At 39.0% G+C, this 16450-nt stretch overlaps 1 protein-coding gene across 11 annotated transcripts in view; it reads right to left on the bottom strand.

The window, feature by feature from the left end:
• Positions 1-16450, bottom strand: part of LOC111551668 (RNA binding protein fox-1 homolog 1) — a 1700664-nt gene that overhangs the window by 15552 nt on the left and 1668662 nt on the right. For 5 of the 11 annotated variants that reach the window (XM_026446850.2, XM_023225716.1, XM_023225713.1 and 2 more), the window contains one exon: positions 4382-4434. The exons of the other annotated variants lie outside the window; for them this stretch is intronic. In XM_026446850.2, the coding sequence (XP_026302635.1) occupies positions 4382-4434 (53 nt within the window). The remainder of the gene's footprint in view (positions 1-4381; positions 4435-16450) is intronic. 11 annotated transcript variants of the gene reach the window in all.

Genomic DNA, 16450 nt, shown 5'->3' with positions numbered 1-16450 from the left:
CATACTGGCAAAGGTGGAATTCCATCTGGAGTCACAAGGTCAAAGTTCCAAGGGCAAAGAAAAAGGAATGTGTGGACGCAGTGTGACCCAGGGGAAGGGTTTTGGTATCAGATGAACTCCTGTGTGACTGTGGGCAAGCTACGAAATGTTTCTGAACCTGAGTATGTTTTTTTTCACTTTGCAAAATGGGCATAATACCTCGTTGAGCTGCCGTGATAAACTATACATGCATGTGTATGTGTATATACATGCACTAGACATATCCATGCACGTATGTATATCATACTAGCACACGTAATTTGCTCAATAAATGATGGTAAGTTACGATTACCCTCTGGAGAATTCAGCAAAGCCCCTACAAGGGACTATTACTGCAGGGATAAAAGGTTTGCTTTCCTCAGGGATTAAAGTATTGGTGCTCCATGGAATTACCCTGATAGACCTTTACAACAAGAGTGGGGGAGTGGACATTTAACAAACTCGACTTTGTATACTTTTAATCTGCCAGCATATCCTGTTTGTTCTCCCATCAAAACACAGCTTAAAGATGACCACTTCTCAGCCACAGCCACCCCAAGCCATTGTCACCTCTCTCTGGACAGCTGTAAGGGCCTCCCCCATCCCCTCTGAGTGCTGTTTCTTCTGTTCTTTGGCAGTTTGTGGTCTCCACAAAGCAGTCTATCTGATCTTTAAAGTCAGATTACAACCCTACCTGCTGTGCCTCCATATCACTCTTAAAATCCCAAACATTTTCTGTGGCCTCCAAGTCCTAACTTGCTATGACCCCTGGCTACCTCCTAGATGTTATCTATAAAACACTCACCTGTACTCATCCATGGGTCATACTGAATGTCTTACTCCTGGACACCTCCAGTATGCCTCAACCACAGGGTCTTAGCACCTGCTATATGTTTCATGTGTCACACCTTCACTTTATTTAGATCCCTGCTCAAATGTTACCCCCTCAGATAGGCCTTTTGTGATCAGAGTCTAAAATAGCATTGCACCTTAATTTCCGTCTCCTCCCCTGCTTTTTGATGCATTATAGTAAGTTCACAGGTTACTATGCATGTGTATTATCTGCTTATTCCTATACATGGTTTGGGATCTGTTCTCCAATACAGTGAAGGTCTTTGGATGAGGGCTTCTGACTCACTTAATGCTATGTCCCCAGGGCTTAGAACAGTTCCTGACACCCAGCAAGGACTCAAGACATGAATCAACTAAAATGAATTTCTAGTCACTGATCAAAACGAGTACCCTGTTTTTCAGCCTCTGTTCTCATACCAGATCCTTCTTCTACAACTACTACATTCACTAGCCCACCCTGGAAAAGTACTAATGAATCACAGAGGGAGACCGCCTGTCTAAGAAGGGAAAATCATTTTCCCCCTTTTTGCCATCTCTGGCAGAATCCAACTCATCAAAAGTTCTTGACATTACCGAGTGAGAAACTACTCAAGTGTGCAAGCTGGATGCATTAGGAGGTGTCCTGCGCTGTTAAAAGCCTAGTCCCAAGTGATACCCAAAAGAGCACACGTTCTTTCGGATCAACCAAAACAAAACAACAAATACCATTGTTGAAACCCCTGGGTAAGAAAATATCCTTGTAAAGATGATAGTCTCATAGATCACAAATGTTAATGAAAAATGCCTATTCTATGTGGCTACAAAAAGCAGACCAGACATGTTGGCGCACTCAACAAAAGACCCATGTAAAAAGGTATCACTATTGGGGAAACTGGAAGAGGAAAAACTCCTGAAATGCTGCTGTTCTACTCCTTAATGATTTTCATCTCATGATCTCCACCCTAAGCCCCAGACAACTGCCTGTGCTTAACCCATCCACCACGGGTATCAATGTGACAATAACACCTCTTTATACGAATTTCAGTTACAACATCCATCAAGCCCCGCACTGAAATGTTAAGCATGTTGATTTTTTTTTTTCCATTTAAAAAGAGAACTTGCCTTTTGTCAAACTGATACCCAGTAGATAGCAGGATTCAATAAACCTGCTCTAGTAAATGTTTTTATAAGGAGGTGTGACCTCATTTACAGTAGTGCTGTTTAGAATGTTGGTAATGGGCACAGCAGTTTTTCTTTTTTAATTTTATTTTTTAGACAGGCTTGCTCTGTTGCCTAGGCTGGAGTGCAGTAGCACGATCTCTTTCCACTGCAACCTCTGCCTCCCCGGTTCAAGCAATTCTCTGCCTCAGCCTCCTGAGTAGCTGGGATTACAGGCACACCCCACCACAACCCGGCTAATTTTTGTATTTTTAGTAGAGATGCGGTTTCACTGTATTGGCCAGGCTGGTCTTGAACTCCTGACCCTCATGATCCACCCAGCTCAGCCTCCCAAAGCAGGTTTTTCCAGCATGTAGGAGATGCCCTAGAAGGCTTTCATTGAAACCACAAGTTACAATCTTTGTTCACTGAGCAGTTTAGATTTTTCATTTTCACTCTAGGAGGAGAGTGAACTTGCTGGGAGATAATCTGACATTTGATTGATACGGGTGTCTCCTTTTTCATGCTTCATTCAAAATTCAGAGTTCAAATGGAACCTTATGAAGCATACAACATATTATTAAAATGGCTATCAAAGGAACAGGGATATCTCTCTCAATCTGAAATGTGATCAATCGCAATTCATTAAGAATTTACTGAGCAGCCATCTAGATTACGTAGAAGGAAACACCATACTCATGCAAATTTTCATTTTCTGTTGCCTTTTTTAGAGGTACTGTGTGTGGATCACTTGCTTACAAGGCAGGGTTTAAGTCACAGGGCAAAATCAATATCTTTTTCGTGTTTGATCTAAGGTGTCCAAATATAACCTAACATACTGGAACCTGGAACATGCACAGGGGTTAACAGAAGGCAAAAGCCCTAGTGCACTTGAAGCATCTACACATGCCTGTGTACATTTTAAATTAACATTCCCCACCCATACCTCCCATTCCAAGCAGTCTCCCTTTTCGTTGCATGCTCCGTTCCACTAAGGCTCTGAAAATGTTAAACAACTGTTGTATTGCGGGAACATTACCCTGCCACTCCCAGCAATTCAGTCAACCATTGCATCTAGCATTGGGCATTAGTCAAGTCTGAAGGATGTCGCCACCTCTGTCGGTGAGAAGCAGAGACGTGAGTTCTGGGGGTTAAGAGGGAAATTGCAGGACCCATAATCAAAGGGGTTTTATAGAAATAGATTATACCATTGCTTTAAAATGTCAGCATGCATCATGCATACCTCTTGAACTCACCGGGTAAGACTTTAAACTCGTTATAAAGGCTGAGGCTGACCATATCAATAAAACTGAGCCTGCCTTTTAGAGAACAGAGATGGTTGAGTGCATGTTTTTAGCTCCCTGTGTTTCCTTTCATTTATTCTCACCAAAGGCGGTAAACAGGGACTGAAACATTGCTACATAAGCCTTTCTTTAGTGCACCATTGATAAGACGTAACAGATGAGTGTTTATTTGTAAGAGTCAGTTTAATGTATGTGTCTGAAGGTCATGGGATGCTCAGTTATGTAGTGATAAGTTGTAACATCCTCCCTGGCAGGCTGAAAGCACCACATTGGCAAGACTTCCTAGTGATTGTTTTGGTCATAGGTTAGGCTTAAACAAAAACAAAAGGAAAAATAAATCTAGTGTTAAGGCACTCACCTATCTTGGCATTTAATTAATTCCATACTAACGAAAGCACAAATTTAACTGTTCTGAACCACATCAAAGAAAAAAGACAGGTGTTATTTTGACGGACATATCATGCAGCTATGCAATTTCCATTTGCCAATGTCCTGGTTTCAAAACCAAAAGACTTCGTCTAAGTTCTGCTACTTGAGAGATGTTTTACAAGAAAGGAAATAGAGGATCTTTGGCTAATAGAATGAAGATCCCCTTCTTAAAAGACAGAGATAATGATATTCTCGAATGCCTCTAGCTTTATAGATTCAGTCTTTTACAGCCTCTAATATTCCATAAAGATCCCAAATAATTTACACATCAATCTCTATTAACCCAGACATAATACGTCAAAAAACATGGAAGTCATACGTCTGTGTACCTAATCTCCCTGTTCTGTATTTCACCATAAGAGCACTGATTATACTGTTAGATTTTCTTATGGATTCATTCAACATACTCTTACTTTTCTGGACCATGTATTAAAACCAGAAATAAAACATCAAAGTTAGCAAAATGCCTAACGTCTTACATGGCAGAGCCTCAAGGCTTCAGCTGTACTCCAAAGATACAAGAACTTTTTTTTTTTAAAAAACTTTCTGGAGTGACCAACTGCAGCATGTGAAGAAGGAAAGAAAAAAAAAAGGATACTGAGACTTGGATGGATGCATCAAGAAGTAGCAATGTTTGTTACCTGCAGAGGTGTTACAAGAAATTTCATCTGCTGCAACGAAGACGAACTGATTTCTGGAAGAGAAGATAAAATTCACAATACTGCTCGCTCAGGGGGAAATGTGCTCTCTGCCAATTGGTTTGATGTGTACAGATGAGGGGGAGGGAAGGGTGCTGCTTGTGAATGGATGTTGCGAGGAAATGTGCTGATGTACCTCAGTTTAGACAGATCATGAAACAAGCATGCGGGGACCTCTTGAAGTCATGGTAATGTCAGAATATGGACCATGTACAAGCTGTTGCACCAAATATTAATACTATGTGTTACCAAAACATGCCAGGGTATGTTTCTAAGGCTAAAGCATTTCAAACTGTGCTTATATGAATTTCTATGCTAAAGAGATTACTTTTTAAAATGAGACTACTGATTAGGAAATAGAGTATACTACAGCTAGCTAAAAAAATTATAAAATTCCAGACTTACAAAAAAAAATTCAAGAAAAAGTGCTGTCATTTCAGAAGACAATTTTATATGGTGATGTGTTATGCGTAATAATTTCCTCATCAAACCAGGCTTGCTACATAAAGCTAAGATAACTCACCAATTGAAATAAACTCTATCTGTCCAAATTATTTTTAATGATGCAGTATTAAAAAGAATGAAAATAGAAAATGCTATTTTACTTTTAGTAAATCCCAGAAAGATGATAAAACTATCTTAAGATGTTTCCAACTGTGACATTTCCACAATGTAATGTGTTCTAATTCAGGGGTACTACTTACTCCTCTAGAAATAAGATTGTCTGTGTCAGGCAAGTTATAAAAATGGCACAATGAGGTTGGCTAGGTTCTTAAATGTCTCAACAGCAGCAGTACAGGAGCTCTGGGTTTTCACTGGTTAGATTTTTACCATGCCTGTGAATCATCAAGAACCGAGATAAATGCATTTTTTTTCTTAGTGTGATTCGTTTTGTTCAAATGTTTCAGTGCTTCAAAAGGTATCTAGTGATTGAACATTTTTTAAAACATCTTAAGAAAGTTTTACTATTGCAAAAGGTACACCGTGGAATATAGAGCTGCCATTTGAATATTCCCTAGAATTTCACATTCAGTTAAATTCCAATCATTTCTACACCAATAAAATATAAATAAATTATACATGCTTTTGAGAATAGTATTTTTAGTACTTCTACATAACAAGTCACAACTAAGTTTATCGCTTAAGACAATAAAAGTTAACATAAGATTTTGGACTATCTTTTTGTTAGGCTTTTTGAACCCTGTGAATATCTGGCCCTACATTACCTATGTTTTGAGGAGCAATAAAATTTAATATCCCTGAAAACAAAGGAGATATTTTGGTTGAATATTTGACTTACCTTTGGCTTATACAAGGGGCAATAACATGGGAATTCCTAACTACAGGTATGATACTCAGGGGTGCACAAAGCATAGTACTTAGAATAACCTCTGTTTACAGAAAGCTCACAAGAAGAATGCTACCATAGGCAAGAATGGCGACCTGGTTTATCTACAGAGGCAAGGTCTTCGCACTAGGCATTCACATGTCTGTGGCAGGAGGGTGGGGCAGCTCTACCCAATTTCTATTCCCTAATCCTAGATGAGATTGCTAGCTTGTGTTCCCTTTCTGCAATTTTCCTAAGGAACTGTCCAGTGTGCTAGACATGACGAAAGCCACTTGGAGACAAAACAGATGTAAAATTGTGACTGAACAAACAGGGAACTGGTAAAATGCAACCTGCGAGTATGATTAGAAACAGCCCTGTAAGAAACTAGGCTTGGTTTTTTAAATTGTTTCAGAATTTACTGTAAGATTGTGACCTTGAAAATACTCTTTTTGACACTATGCACTTAAGCTACCCTTTTCCCTTCTTCCTTTCTTCCTCTCCTACTCTTTGCTTTCTTTTCTCCTTCCTTTTCCATTTTCTTTTCTTTCCCTTCGTTCTTTCCCTCCTTTCATTTTCCCTTCCTCCTTTCTCTCCCCCAATTTTTTGAAAACCTGTGTGTATTGATTTTTCTTTGTTTTACCCATGGTCTTTTTGGTCCCTAAGTTTCAGAACTAAAGACACTACTCCCTTTTGCCCTCTTCAAAAGAGTTGGCTTAGATTACTTTTGATTATGAATTCACATCTATTTCAAGGCACAGAGTTCTCAATAATAGTGACATTTAAAAGAACATGCCATGGACTCTGCAGCAATGCCAAAAGGAGTTAATGGCTACCAGTTAAGTATTTTTTTTGATGTATCCATTCTGTACTATTTTATTTTTTAATCCACGTAATGCCATTACATCCCAGAAAGGTCACCATAAGGTGTCAGAAAAGTGCCTTTCTATAGAATTCATTAATTCCATGAATTCAATCTGTGTGATCACTACTTCCCCTGAACTATGCTTTCATCAATTGACAAGTGCAATTAACAGGAAATGTCTGTAAAATCAGAGTTTGGCTTCGGGTGGCTTACATTGTCAGGACAACAGAAAAATTCTGGTAGAGTTCTAAGGGGAGATTGCATGTTGGTGTTTATATCCACCATGTTATGCCGTTTTATGTACAGCTGTTTCACCTTGAACATTAAGAAATTATTGACTTAGATGGCCCATAAATGGATCATCTATGACTCTCTCAAGCCACTTGCCCCAAATGACCAGAGACACACATGATCACAGAGACATATCTCTGCTATATCCAAACAACTTAAGGAAAAATTAAAAGTTCAGAACAATGCAGGTATATTCTGAACAGTGGGCTACCTCTCAGGGAAGAAAGAAGGCTGGTACCAGGGTCTGTCTCCTTATGCAAACCCTAGTGTGCTATTTTCTCTCAACACAGACCCATGGATTTTAAACTTCAAAATGCACCTGATTTTCCACAAACTGGTCTGTTCTTCAGTTGTTGATTTAAAAAACAAGTGTGACTGGGTCATTCTCAACCTTGGCTGCACATTGTAAATAACTGGTGCACTTCTAAACGTTTCCGATTACCAAGCTACACTTAAGACCAGTTACATGGTAACCTCTGAAACTAGGTCTCGGGCATCAGCAGTTTTTAAATACTTCCAAGTGATTCTAATGTGCTAATATTCTTCATTTGAAAACCACTTGTGGAGTTGAACGGTAAGAGTGCCAGTGATAGGGCCCACTCCTGAGGGTTCTGCTTTAATTGATCTGGGGTACAGTCTGAAAAGTAGTTCAGAAAATGCTCTGTAGGTGACTCTAATAGATGGCCACAGCTGAGAAGCAGTGCTATGATGCCAAGGCAGAGGTATTCAAGAGACTCAAAGAAGTGGATTCATGGGAGTTGAATCACTGAATTTCTTCCAACTTTGGTTTCTATTTTTGCAACTTCTATTTGACCATCATGCTTGCCTCCAGGGCAACCTAGCTACTTAGGTTTTGGACAATGCCACCATTGAAACCTGATAAAGTCTCCAAAAAAGGGTACTTCCAGTTTCTAGATGCCTTCTAAGAGTTGACTTTATAAAACTCATCCTGAAAGAGAAACTGCTCTACAGTGGCCATGTCATACTCTTGGTATTTGAGTCTTTCCTTACCTGTTCCTCTTACTGGACCATTTCTTACGGATTTACTCAAGATCATCTTTGCTTGAGTTTTTCCACTTTTCCTTGAGTTCAGCCCCTAATTTTGTCTTTACCCATTCTGTCACCCAAAACTGCTTTCTATATTCTACCTCTCCTACTCCAAAATTTCTCAAACTTCCCTGAAGATAAGAATTGCCTAGAATGCTCATTCTATGTATAGACTCCTGGGTTTCAACCCTGACCACCTGAATCAATTTCAGGAGAGAGGTCTGGTAATCTATACACTTAATAAGAACCTAGGCCTGCATATTGATTAGCTCCACAGGGCACCCATTCTCACTGTGCTCTAGGTAGCAGGTGCTCCTGTGAGGGAATCACGCCTCCTGCTACTTCTTACCTTGAAGTTTGGGCAACCTTGCTGAGAAACCCTGCAAGTTCATTCCCATTTTCATTTCAAAGCTCACCTGTCCCAGGAGGATTGTTTTGCATTGGGAAGGCTTGGGTGGGGGTGGAGAAGAAGGATTACTAATATATTAAAAATGATGAAATGGCTAAATTGAGTTTAAGGAAGAAGACTGTTTGTCCTGGCTCATGGGAATCCTGGCTGCAAAGTCTACTATCCAACACTGATGGGGCACTTATGACTGCAAGTTGCTAAGTGTCATACCTATGTATTGATTAAATTTTTCTTAAAATCCCTCTTTTTATCCTCCTCTTGTAGATGAGGAAACTGAGGCATGGAAAAGTTACATAATGCGAGCAGCTGTTAAGTGGTAGAGGTGAAACCTGGACACAGTTGGCTTGGCTCAAGACCCAAACTTTTCCTGTCTAAAGTTCTTGGGAACATTCACGTAGCGGGTATTTAATCAGCAGTGGGGTGTGATGTCTCTGGAGTAATTTAATATTCTGAATCTTCAGTTCCTCTGAGAAATAAAATATTTGAATTCCTCTTTGAGTCTAATTGAGAGAATTAAAAACATTCTGCTTTAACAAAAACTTGATTATGAAATGGCCTACACCATGGTCTTTCTCTTTTCACTCTTACGTCACTAGGTTGACTAACCTTTTAAGATTTTTTTATAGACCGTCTACACTCTATCTGCCTCAGCTGGTGGTACATTTAAATTAGTCCTGTGGATTGCCACGTATCGCCCTCATGGCCCACTTTTATTCCTTAGGCTAAATCTCATCTCTTGGCAGTTTTCCTTCTGAAAAATTACCCATGGCTAATTGTTAGAGTCAAATTAAAATAGTAGCCAGCCCTTGTTGCTGGAGGGGACATGAGAGGCTAGATACTAAGTCAGAGTAAACTTGTAGTGCAGGCAGGCAGGTAGGCAAACATTGCCCATATCAAATAATGCTGGTTTAAATTTCATTGGTAAAGATTCTAGTTACTTCCCATTCTTTGGCTTCTTAATTCTGTTACATTGCTATTGTTACATAGATCTCAGGATCGATATCACTTACAGCAAGATTCTTCTTGTATCCAATGCTATGAATTTTGAATCTCTCTCTCTCTGACACACATACACTCACACACTCACACACTCAAACTTTCCAAGGATGTCTGCTAGGCAATCCCTACAGCTGAGAAGTTGGTCTTCTGGACTGGTAGATGGCAGCCAAGACGCCCCAAGATAGTAGTGGGACAAAGTCCAGTTCTACCTGTAGGTATTGGGATATCTGTTGTTTATAAGGCAGAGATTCTTAACCCTGACTGCTCAGCCAATACTTTGTTTTTTAACAAATACTCAGCTAGGGTCGTTTTTTAAATAAAATACCAATGACCAGGCCCATACCCCAGTCACGTAGGTTCAGCATCTTTTGAGAGTGGTTCCCATGCACAAATATGCCTGAAAAACCCCTGGGGGTGATTCTCCTCTGTCAGCCAGCATGGAGAACTCATATCTCACTATACAAACACCTCTCTGAACATACGTATATTGCCTCTGCAGGAAACAGTTGTCTTTTGGGTTTAAAGTAAATTGCACTAGTGTTGATTCTAACATTTTATACTTAACATTTTATTGCTAATTATATATTCTAATAATTGTAGTAATTGTTTTATAATCATGCATATCAGGATGCTTTTTTTTCACGTAAAATTAAGGTAGAAATTCACAATCAGTTTATTGTTCATCTTAAAGTTGCTAGATGTGCCATATGGAACTCAGCCATGAGTGTTTTCTGAATATTAAACATAATATGCAGATATGCACCTATTAAAATTCATATTGCCGACCTTACCCAATACTTGACTGACATCATTCAACCCTCAGATTGCAAATGAGGGGCTTGTTACATATCAGGCACTGAGCTAAGTCTAAGGGGTCTGATGCTATGCTCATAGCCTTTAAATCACTGGAGTATCTTGGACTTGCCTGTATGGAAGCTCATAATCTAATTTATATTTCAGTTTTATCACCTTCAAAGGGAGGTTGCTGGCAATCAGTATCTTACCTCCTTGGCCCACATACAATACTAACACTTTACTCCAGAATGGTACAAATCCCATTCAGATTGCTATTTTTTACCTGCCTTGTCACTTTTATTCATATTTTAGTATTATGTGTACTTCAATACAGTGTGCAAACTGTAGAATGAGACAGGGTATACACAGACAAGTAACCAAACAGATTGACTATAGAAAGCTCTCAAAGGTTCTACACCTATCCCATTTTGAAAAGGGGGAACACATGAAAATACACTTAAAAACATTTCATTTAGACACAGTTCCTGTTGCTAACATGATATACATAAAGAAGCTTAAACAGAAAAGATAAGGTCAGTGAATCTCTCCCAGGTTTGGCTATTCTACCAAAAAAAAATCTGAGGTTTAGATATTCAAACCCAACTGCATCTCCATTACCTGGAGACGTTGAACAGTTCCCTTCTGTCATTTTAGTTCCTCCAACATGTAACATTCTCCCCCGTTCCCACTGGACTTCTTGTCTAGGCTCAGGTGAAAGAACCAACCGTGAATCTGGAAACCATGCCTTGTTGCATACAAGCTGTATTCCACTAGAAAATTAACTTCACCTTTCTGGGCCTCAGTGTCTTCATTTAGAAAAATATATAAAAATAGTACATGCCCTTCCTGGATCTTTTGTGCAGGTTGAATGAGAAACATCTTATTGGTAGAAGTCATCTTATTGGTAGAAAAATTGGCTTTTTTTTTTTTGGCTGTGTAGACTCATAACAGTCTATTTCTCTCCCCACCCAAAGAGGAGAGCAGGCAATTGGTTTTACAAAAATCCAAAGCAGTGATAGTTGTAAGGCGGGGTTTATCCTGGGAGATGGGGCATGTCTCCTACAAAGCTAAGGCACGTGTGGTGGCCTAAGTTGATCCATGAGCAGAAAAGATAATAAATATCCAAGGCACAGGGTGAACAAGAAGGATAGGATATTTGATCTTGTGGTTCCCAATTTCTACTCCCCAACCTATTTTTATATTTCTAGGGTGGAGGTCAAGATTTTAAAACAACCAAAAACAAATGTATTTAGTAAAAAATTATTCTAACTCATAAAACCCGTTTCCACAGGAAACTCCTTGTTTTTTTTTTTTTTCCCCACTCAAAAACAACACAGTACTCCCACAGTTCAGTGATGCTGCTGCTGCTAATACCCAGAGTACTAAGCGTCGGGATCTCTTAGAGGGGCTTTCTGTTCATGACAGCAATTCTCACAACCACCCAAAGAAGCAATGGTTATCCATTAATCCCACTTTATAGATGAGGCAGTTGAGTGTCAACTAGCTCAATGTTAGCCTGCCCAAATTATCTCACGTAGTAAGTAGACTCACAGAGATTCAGGACCCAGGTGTAAATCTCAATCTGTAATCACATTCTGCATATCAACAGCAATGATTTGCTAGTGCATGTCTATATCAGAGTAGGTCCAATGAGAATAAAAGATCCTGTTTCCATTCTTGACACAGTTGCCTACAAGTCCTGGGATGCCAAGCAAGGCACAGTTTCCCAGAGGGTTAGTGTTAAAATGTGTCTTAGATATTGTCTAGACTAAAAATAACCTTGCACTTTTAAATGTATTTAATGTACTTGCTACTGCCTCTATATATTCACTGCAAATACTAGCATACATTCCAAAATACGTCAATCTGAAACCGAGTTATTGATAACATTTGCACCACCTCTTTCAGTTTATAATGTTCACCTTCTTCATCTCTTTCTGATTCTAATTAGTACCATGCTTTCCACTTAGCATAGGAATAAAACTGAGGGTCAGTAAAGTTAAATCTGATGGAACTTTTTCAGGTAGTTCTTTATATTAGTGTGAAATCTATGCAATTAATGGCATGATGTTAGCATCAATAACTGTTTCTGTCCATGAATCTTTTGGGGTAAAGAATTAATTGTGGCCTTGGGACAGGAGAAGGGGGAAGAAGTCACAATGGAATTGACATTGAGGGATGCTCAACTGTTGATAGCGCTTTCTCATTGAAGAAGAGAGAGTACAGAGGCAATGGCAATAAATCAATAATTTACAAAGATACATCCTCTTATCTCTTGCAAGGTTTGTGACGGGACAACCCTGTGTCAACATTATTTATGGCATGTCGGGGTAGAATAGAGGCTTGTTCTCTAAAGCAGGGCTTCTCAAACTTCACACCAGTCATTCTGGAATCTTGAAAGTGCAGGTTCCGGTTCAGCAGGGCTGGGGTGGGGTTTGGGATTCTACATTCTCAAAGGCTACTGGTGAGGCCAATGGTGTTGGTCTGAAAACTAGACATTACAAGGCAAGGCTCTGCGGGCTTTTTAGATGATCCACTCAAATCTTGAAATTTCAAAACAGAACAAGTTAATCCCTCTTTCCCCCCATTTGTTCATTTTCTAAGTTTGGGAGACAGAAATGGAAGAACACAAAAATAGCGGGGGAGGCAATCATTCTGAAAAAGCAGGGAAGCTGGTATTGTCCAGGAAGAATTATGAAAGTACTTCCACTCCCCCATTGCCTGAGCTCATATTCTGTTTGGTAGTAGTCACCCACAAACTCTCTAACAAAGCAGAACTGGTGGAAAAAACAAGTTCTTCATCTCTTAATACATTCTAAAATTTTAAATTACAAAATTGAAACCATGAAAGACAAGAATTGAGAGGATGCTAGAAGCATCTAACAATGAGTTTTTTTTTTCTTTAAATTCCAGGTCCCCCAGACTCGTGAGAACCACTGATTTAGCTTATCAGATGTGTGGCTTATTTCTATAATCTCATGCCAAAGCATTTCAATCTAAATGATTGGGATAATTACGAGAAGAGTATTTGGCTTTGATTATGTTTCAGCTTTCAGAAAACTGTTAATCTGTTTGAACAGTCACACATCATAATGCAGCAAGAAGTAGCTTGGAAAAAAAGAAAAGTGACTAGTTACTCCTTATATTCTCCCTAGAGCCCCACAGACTCCCATCCCTTCAAATTCGGATGGTGGCCCCTATTCTAAATGTTTTGTATGTTAATTAAATATGAAATTCATTATAGTTGTGAGGAGTGCCTAATTCCAGAGGAACCAAGCATTTTGATTTACACCAAGGAAGAAATAAGTCATTTCTGTCCAGTGACTGTTCACATGCATGTACTACACACAAAGGTGGAAATAAGCCACATTGAAATAAAAATCGATTCTTCTGGAAGAGAAATTCAACTTGTGATAAGTACAGAGTCAGAACTTGGTTTGATAACTTTAAAGGAAATATTAGACACTTAGTGAAAAATTTCATCTTATCTTGAAAGAAATGATAGTATATGACCATCCATAGTATACTACCTATGGACAAAAAAAAAACCCAAACAAAAAACAAAGCGGAGGGGTTTAATTTTTATTGCTATGTCCACAAATGCTTCATGAGCTAAGATTCTATCTTCTGCTTTACTGGATTACTGTCTTCTAGAATGTAAGTTCGTTTTAGCAATAGAAAGGCACACTCAAAGGGCTTTGCATGTATATTCTCAACAGACCTACACCTGGAAAGCATTAGGCTTTCCCAACCTGCCTCTAAAACCCTTCACAGCTGAAAGACCCTGATGCTGCTACTGAAAAGATAGGCTTTATTTGTGTGTGTGTGTGTGTGTGTGTGGCCTATCAAGTCAATCATCTGCAACCTAAAAAGTGTCTAATTAGGCCATGACATGACCAAAGGAGTTGTTACACCTTGTCTTGTCACTGGCAAAAGTGTTTGCCCACGTGGCTGTGACAGCTATGCTCTGTTGGGCTTGCAAATTCCTTTTATCACTCCCCAACTCCTTGTTGGTCCAGTCTGTTGGCTATTACAGGATTGGTTCTTTTTTTACACTGATTCAATTACATATTCATCCAATAGTGCATAACAGTTGTTATGAAGCCATTATAGATTACAGACAAAAGGCAATTAGTTCTTGAGAGAGAAACTGGAACACTTTTTCTTGGAACGTGTGTGTGTGTGTGTGCGCGATTTCTATAAACTAAGAGAAACTCAGGAAATACATCTATCAGTTACAGCCATATTACTTCTCAGTACTGAGAGCTCAGCATCCATAAACCCAATTTTAAAAAACTACAGTGACTCTACTATCAAAAGCTGAGATGTAACTTCCCTTCCTCACTATTTCAGAGCCATCTCCATACTTACCAAATGAAATCAGTGACAGTCTACAGAGCAGATCAGGAGAAAATAGAATTATCTTAGCTATCCTAATTTTTTGGAGAATACACAATCAATCACTAAGAGGAGCAATGTTTTATATACATGTAAATATATGAACTGTCTCATATATGTGTACGTGTGTGTGTATATACAAGGCAGAAAGATGGTCCCTTCCTTGCTTCCTTCCCTCTTTCCATTCATCCACCCACCTATGTATCGATTTATCTCCATCTATCCATCTACCCATCCTTCCACCCATCTATGTATGTGTACACATGGATATATGTATGTATCTATCTCTGTCACTTAAATAATTTTTAAGACTAAAATAGGACAGGGAGTCTAGCATAAAGTTGCCAATGTTTATTTTGCCAAAGGTGGTTGCCAGGCCTTGAACTGGCCTTGGGAGATACTGCTTTCAATACGGCACTAGAATAAGATCTTGATCTCTCCTTGCCACACGTCACGAAGAATAAGAACAAGGGTTGCTACTGCTGTTAAGCTGTGTGTGTGTGTGTGTATATATATATATATACGTATATATGTATATATATATGTGTGTGTGTGTATATATATCTCTCTCCCACAACTATTAAACTTATCTGGCATATGTGCTTTGTAATAGATATCTCACAGGTATAAGTGTGTGTTTCTATTAGGCTAAAGCTGGACAGGACAATTGGTTTCACTTTTTCTTCCTGAGGAGCGCCTGAATCACCAAAACCCCCCAAAAACAACACACAATGGATCTGTTAGGAAAGTAAACTTTAAATGAACAAGATAAAAGGTGTGTATATACATGTAGATACGTATAGATGCACACATGCTCAACCTGGAGTTCTAACTAAAACCTGGACATGCTTTTCTAGACACAGGGGCACAGAAGGATAGAAATAAAGGCCTAAGTGACTCATTTCTGCTACATTCAAAATAAAACATGAAAAAAACTAAAACCAAGAACAGCTTCCTCAAAGCGCCATCAAAAATGGCACAGAGGTAGGACTTCAGCTTATTGCCATGTATTGATTCCACAGCCTAGATTCAAACTCAAGTGGCTTCTCCCTGCCTCTGGGTCTGTATCCCAGCTAGGAAGATGGCATGGGAAACTCTCCCATCCCTTCTGAACCTCCACGAACTCCACCCTCAGTTCCTTGTTGATCTGAGAATACCATCTCCGGCATGGCCATGTTTTACAATGCTCTCACTATATTTTTCCAACAGATTTCTCAAAGAAGACTGCAAATGTAAATAAAATGATAGGGAGTCTAGCATAAAGTTGCCAATGTTTATTTTGCCAAGTAAGAACATGAAAAACAAAATTGGATGTCTAAAACGAAAACTACCATTTGCTATTGTTCTAATTTTATAAATAAAATCTATTTTAACAGCAGTGAGAAGGAAGAATGGATTCAGCCTATTTGCCAGAAAAGAGGGTTGACAACCATATTTACATGGTCGGTGTTTTTCTGTCTTGATAAACCAGTAAATATGCCATCAAAGGTGGTTGCCAGGCCCTTGAACTGGCCTTGGGAGATACTGCTTTCAATACGGCACTAGAATAAGATCTTGAGATCATAAAGAATAAGAACAAGGGCTGCTACTGCTGTTCAGCTAGAAATATTTTCAATCCTTATCAAAGTTGGTTCAGATAACAGGACTGGGGAAAGCAAAGCAAATAACATCCCTTTGTCTGCTTTGTATGTCTACTTTCATTAAGGGTTTCAAATTATCCACAGGTTCAACTTTCTGTATTCCAACTCAAGGCCAAAAAAAAAAAAAAAAGTGAAAACAATGTCCATAAAACAACATCTCTTTAAAAAATTAACCTTCCTACAGAAATAAGCCCCTAAATGGTAAATTACATTTTCTATTCAGGATGCTCATACACTTTAT

This window comes from Piliocolobus tephrosceles, chromosome 17 (assembly GCF_002776525.5).
Source record: "Piliocolobus tephrosceles isolate RC106 chromosome 17, ASM277652v3, whole genome shotgun sequence".
Lineage (NCBI taxonomy): Eukaryota > Metazoa > Chordata > Mammalia > Primates > Cercopithecidae > Piliocolobus > Piliocolobus tephrosceles.
The sequence above is the reverse complement of the archived record's forward strand: the minus strand, read 5'-3'. Positions and strand labels throughout refer to the sequence as shown.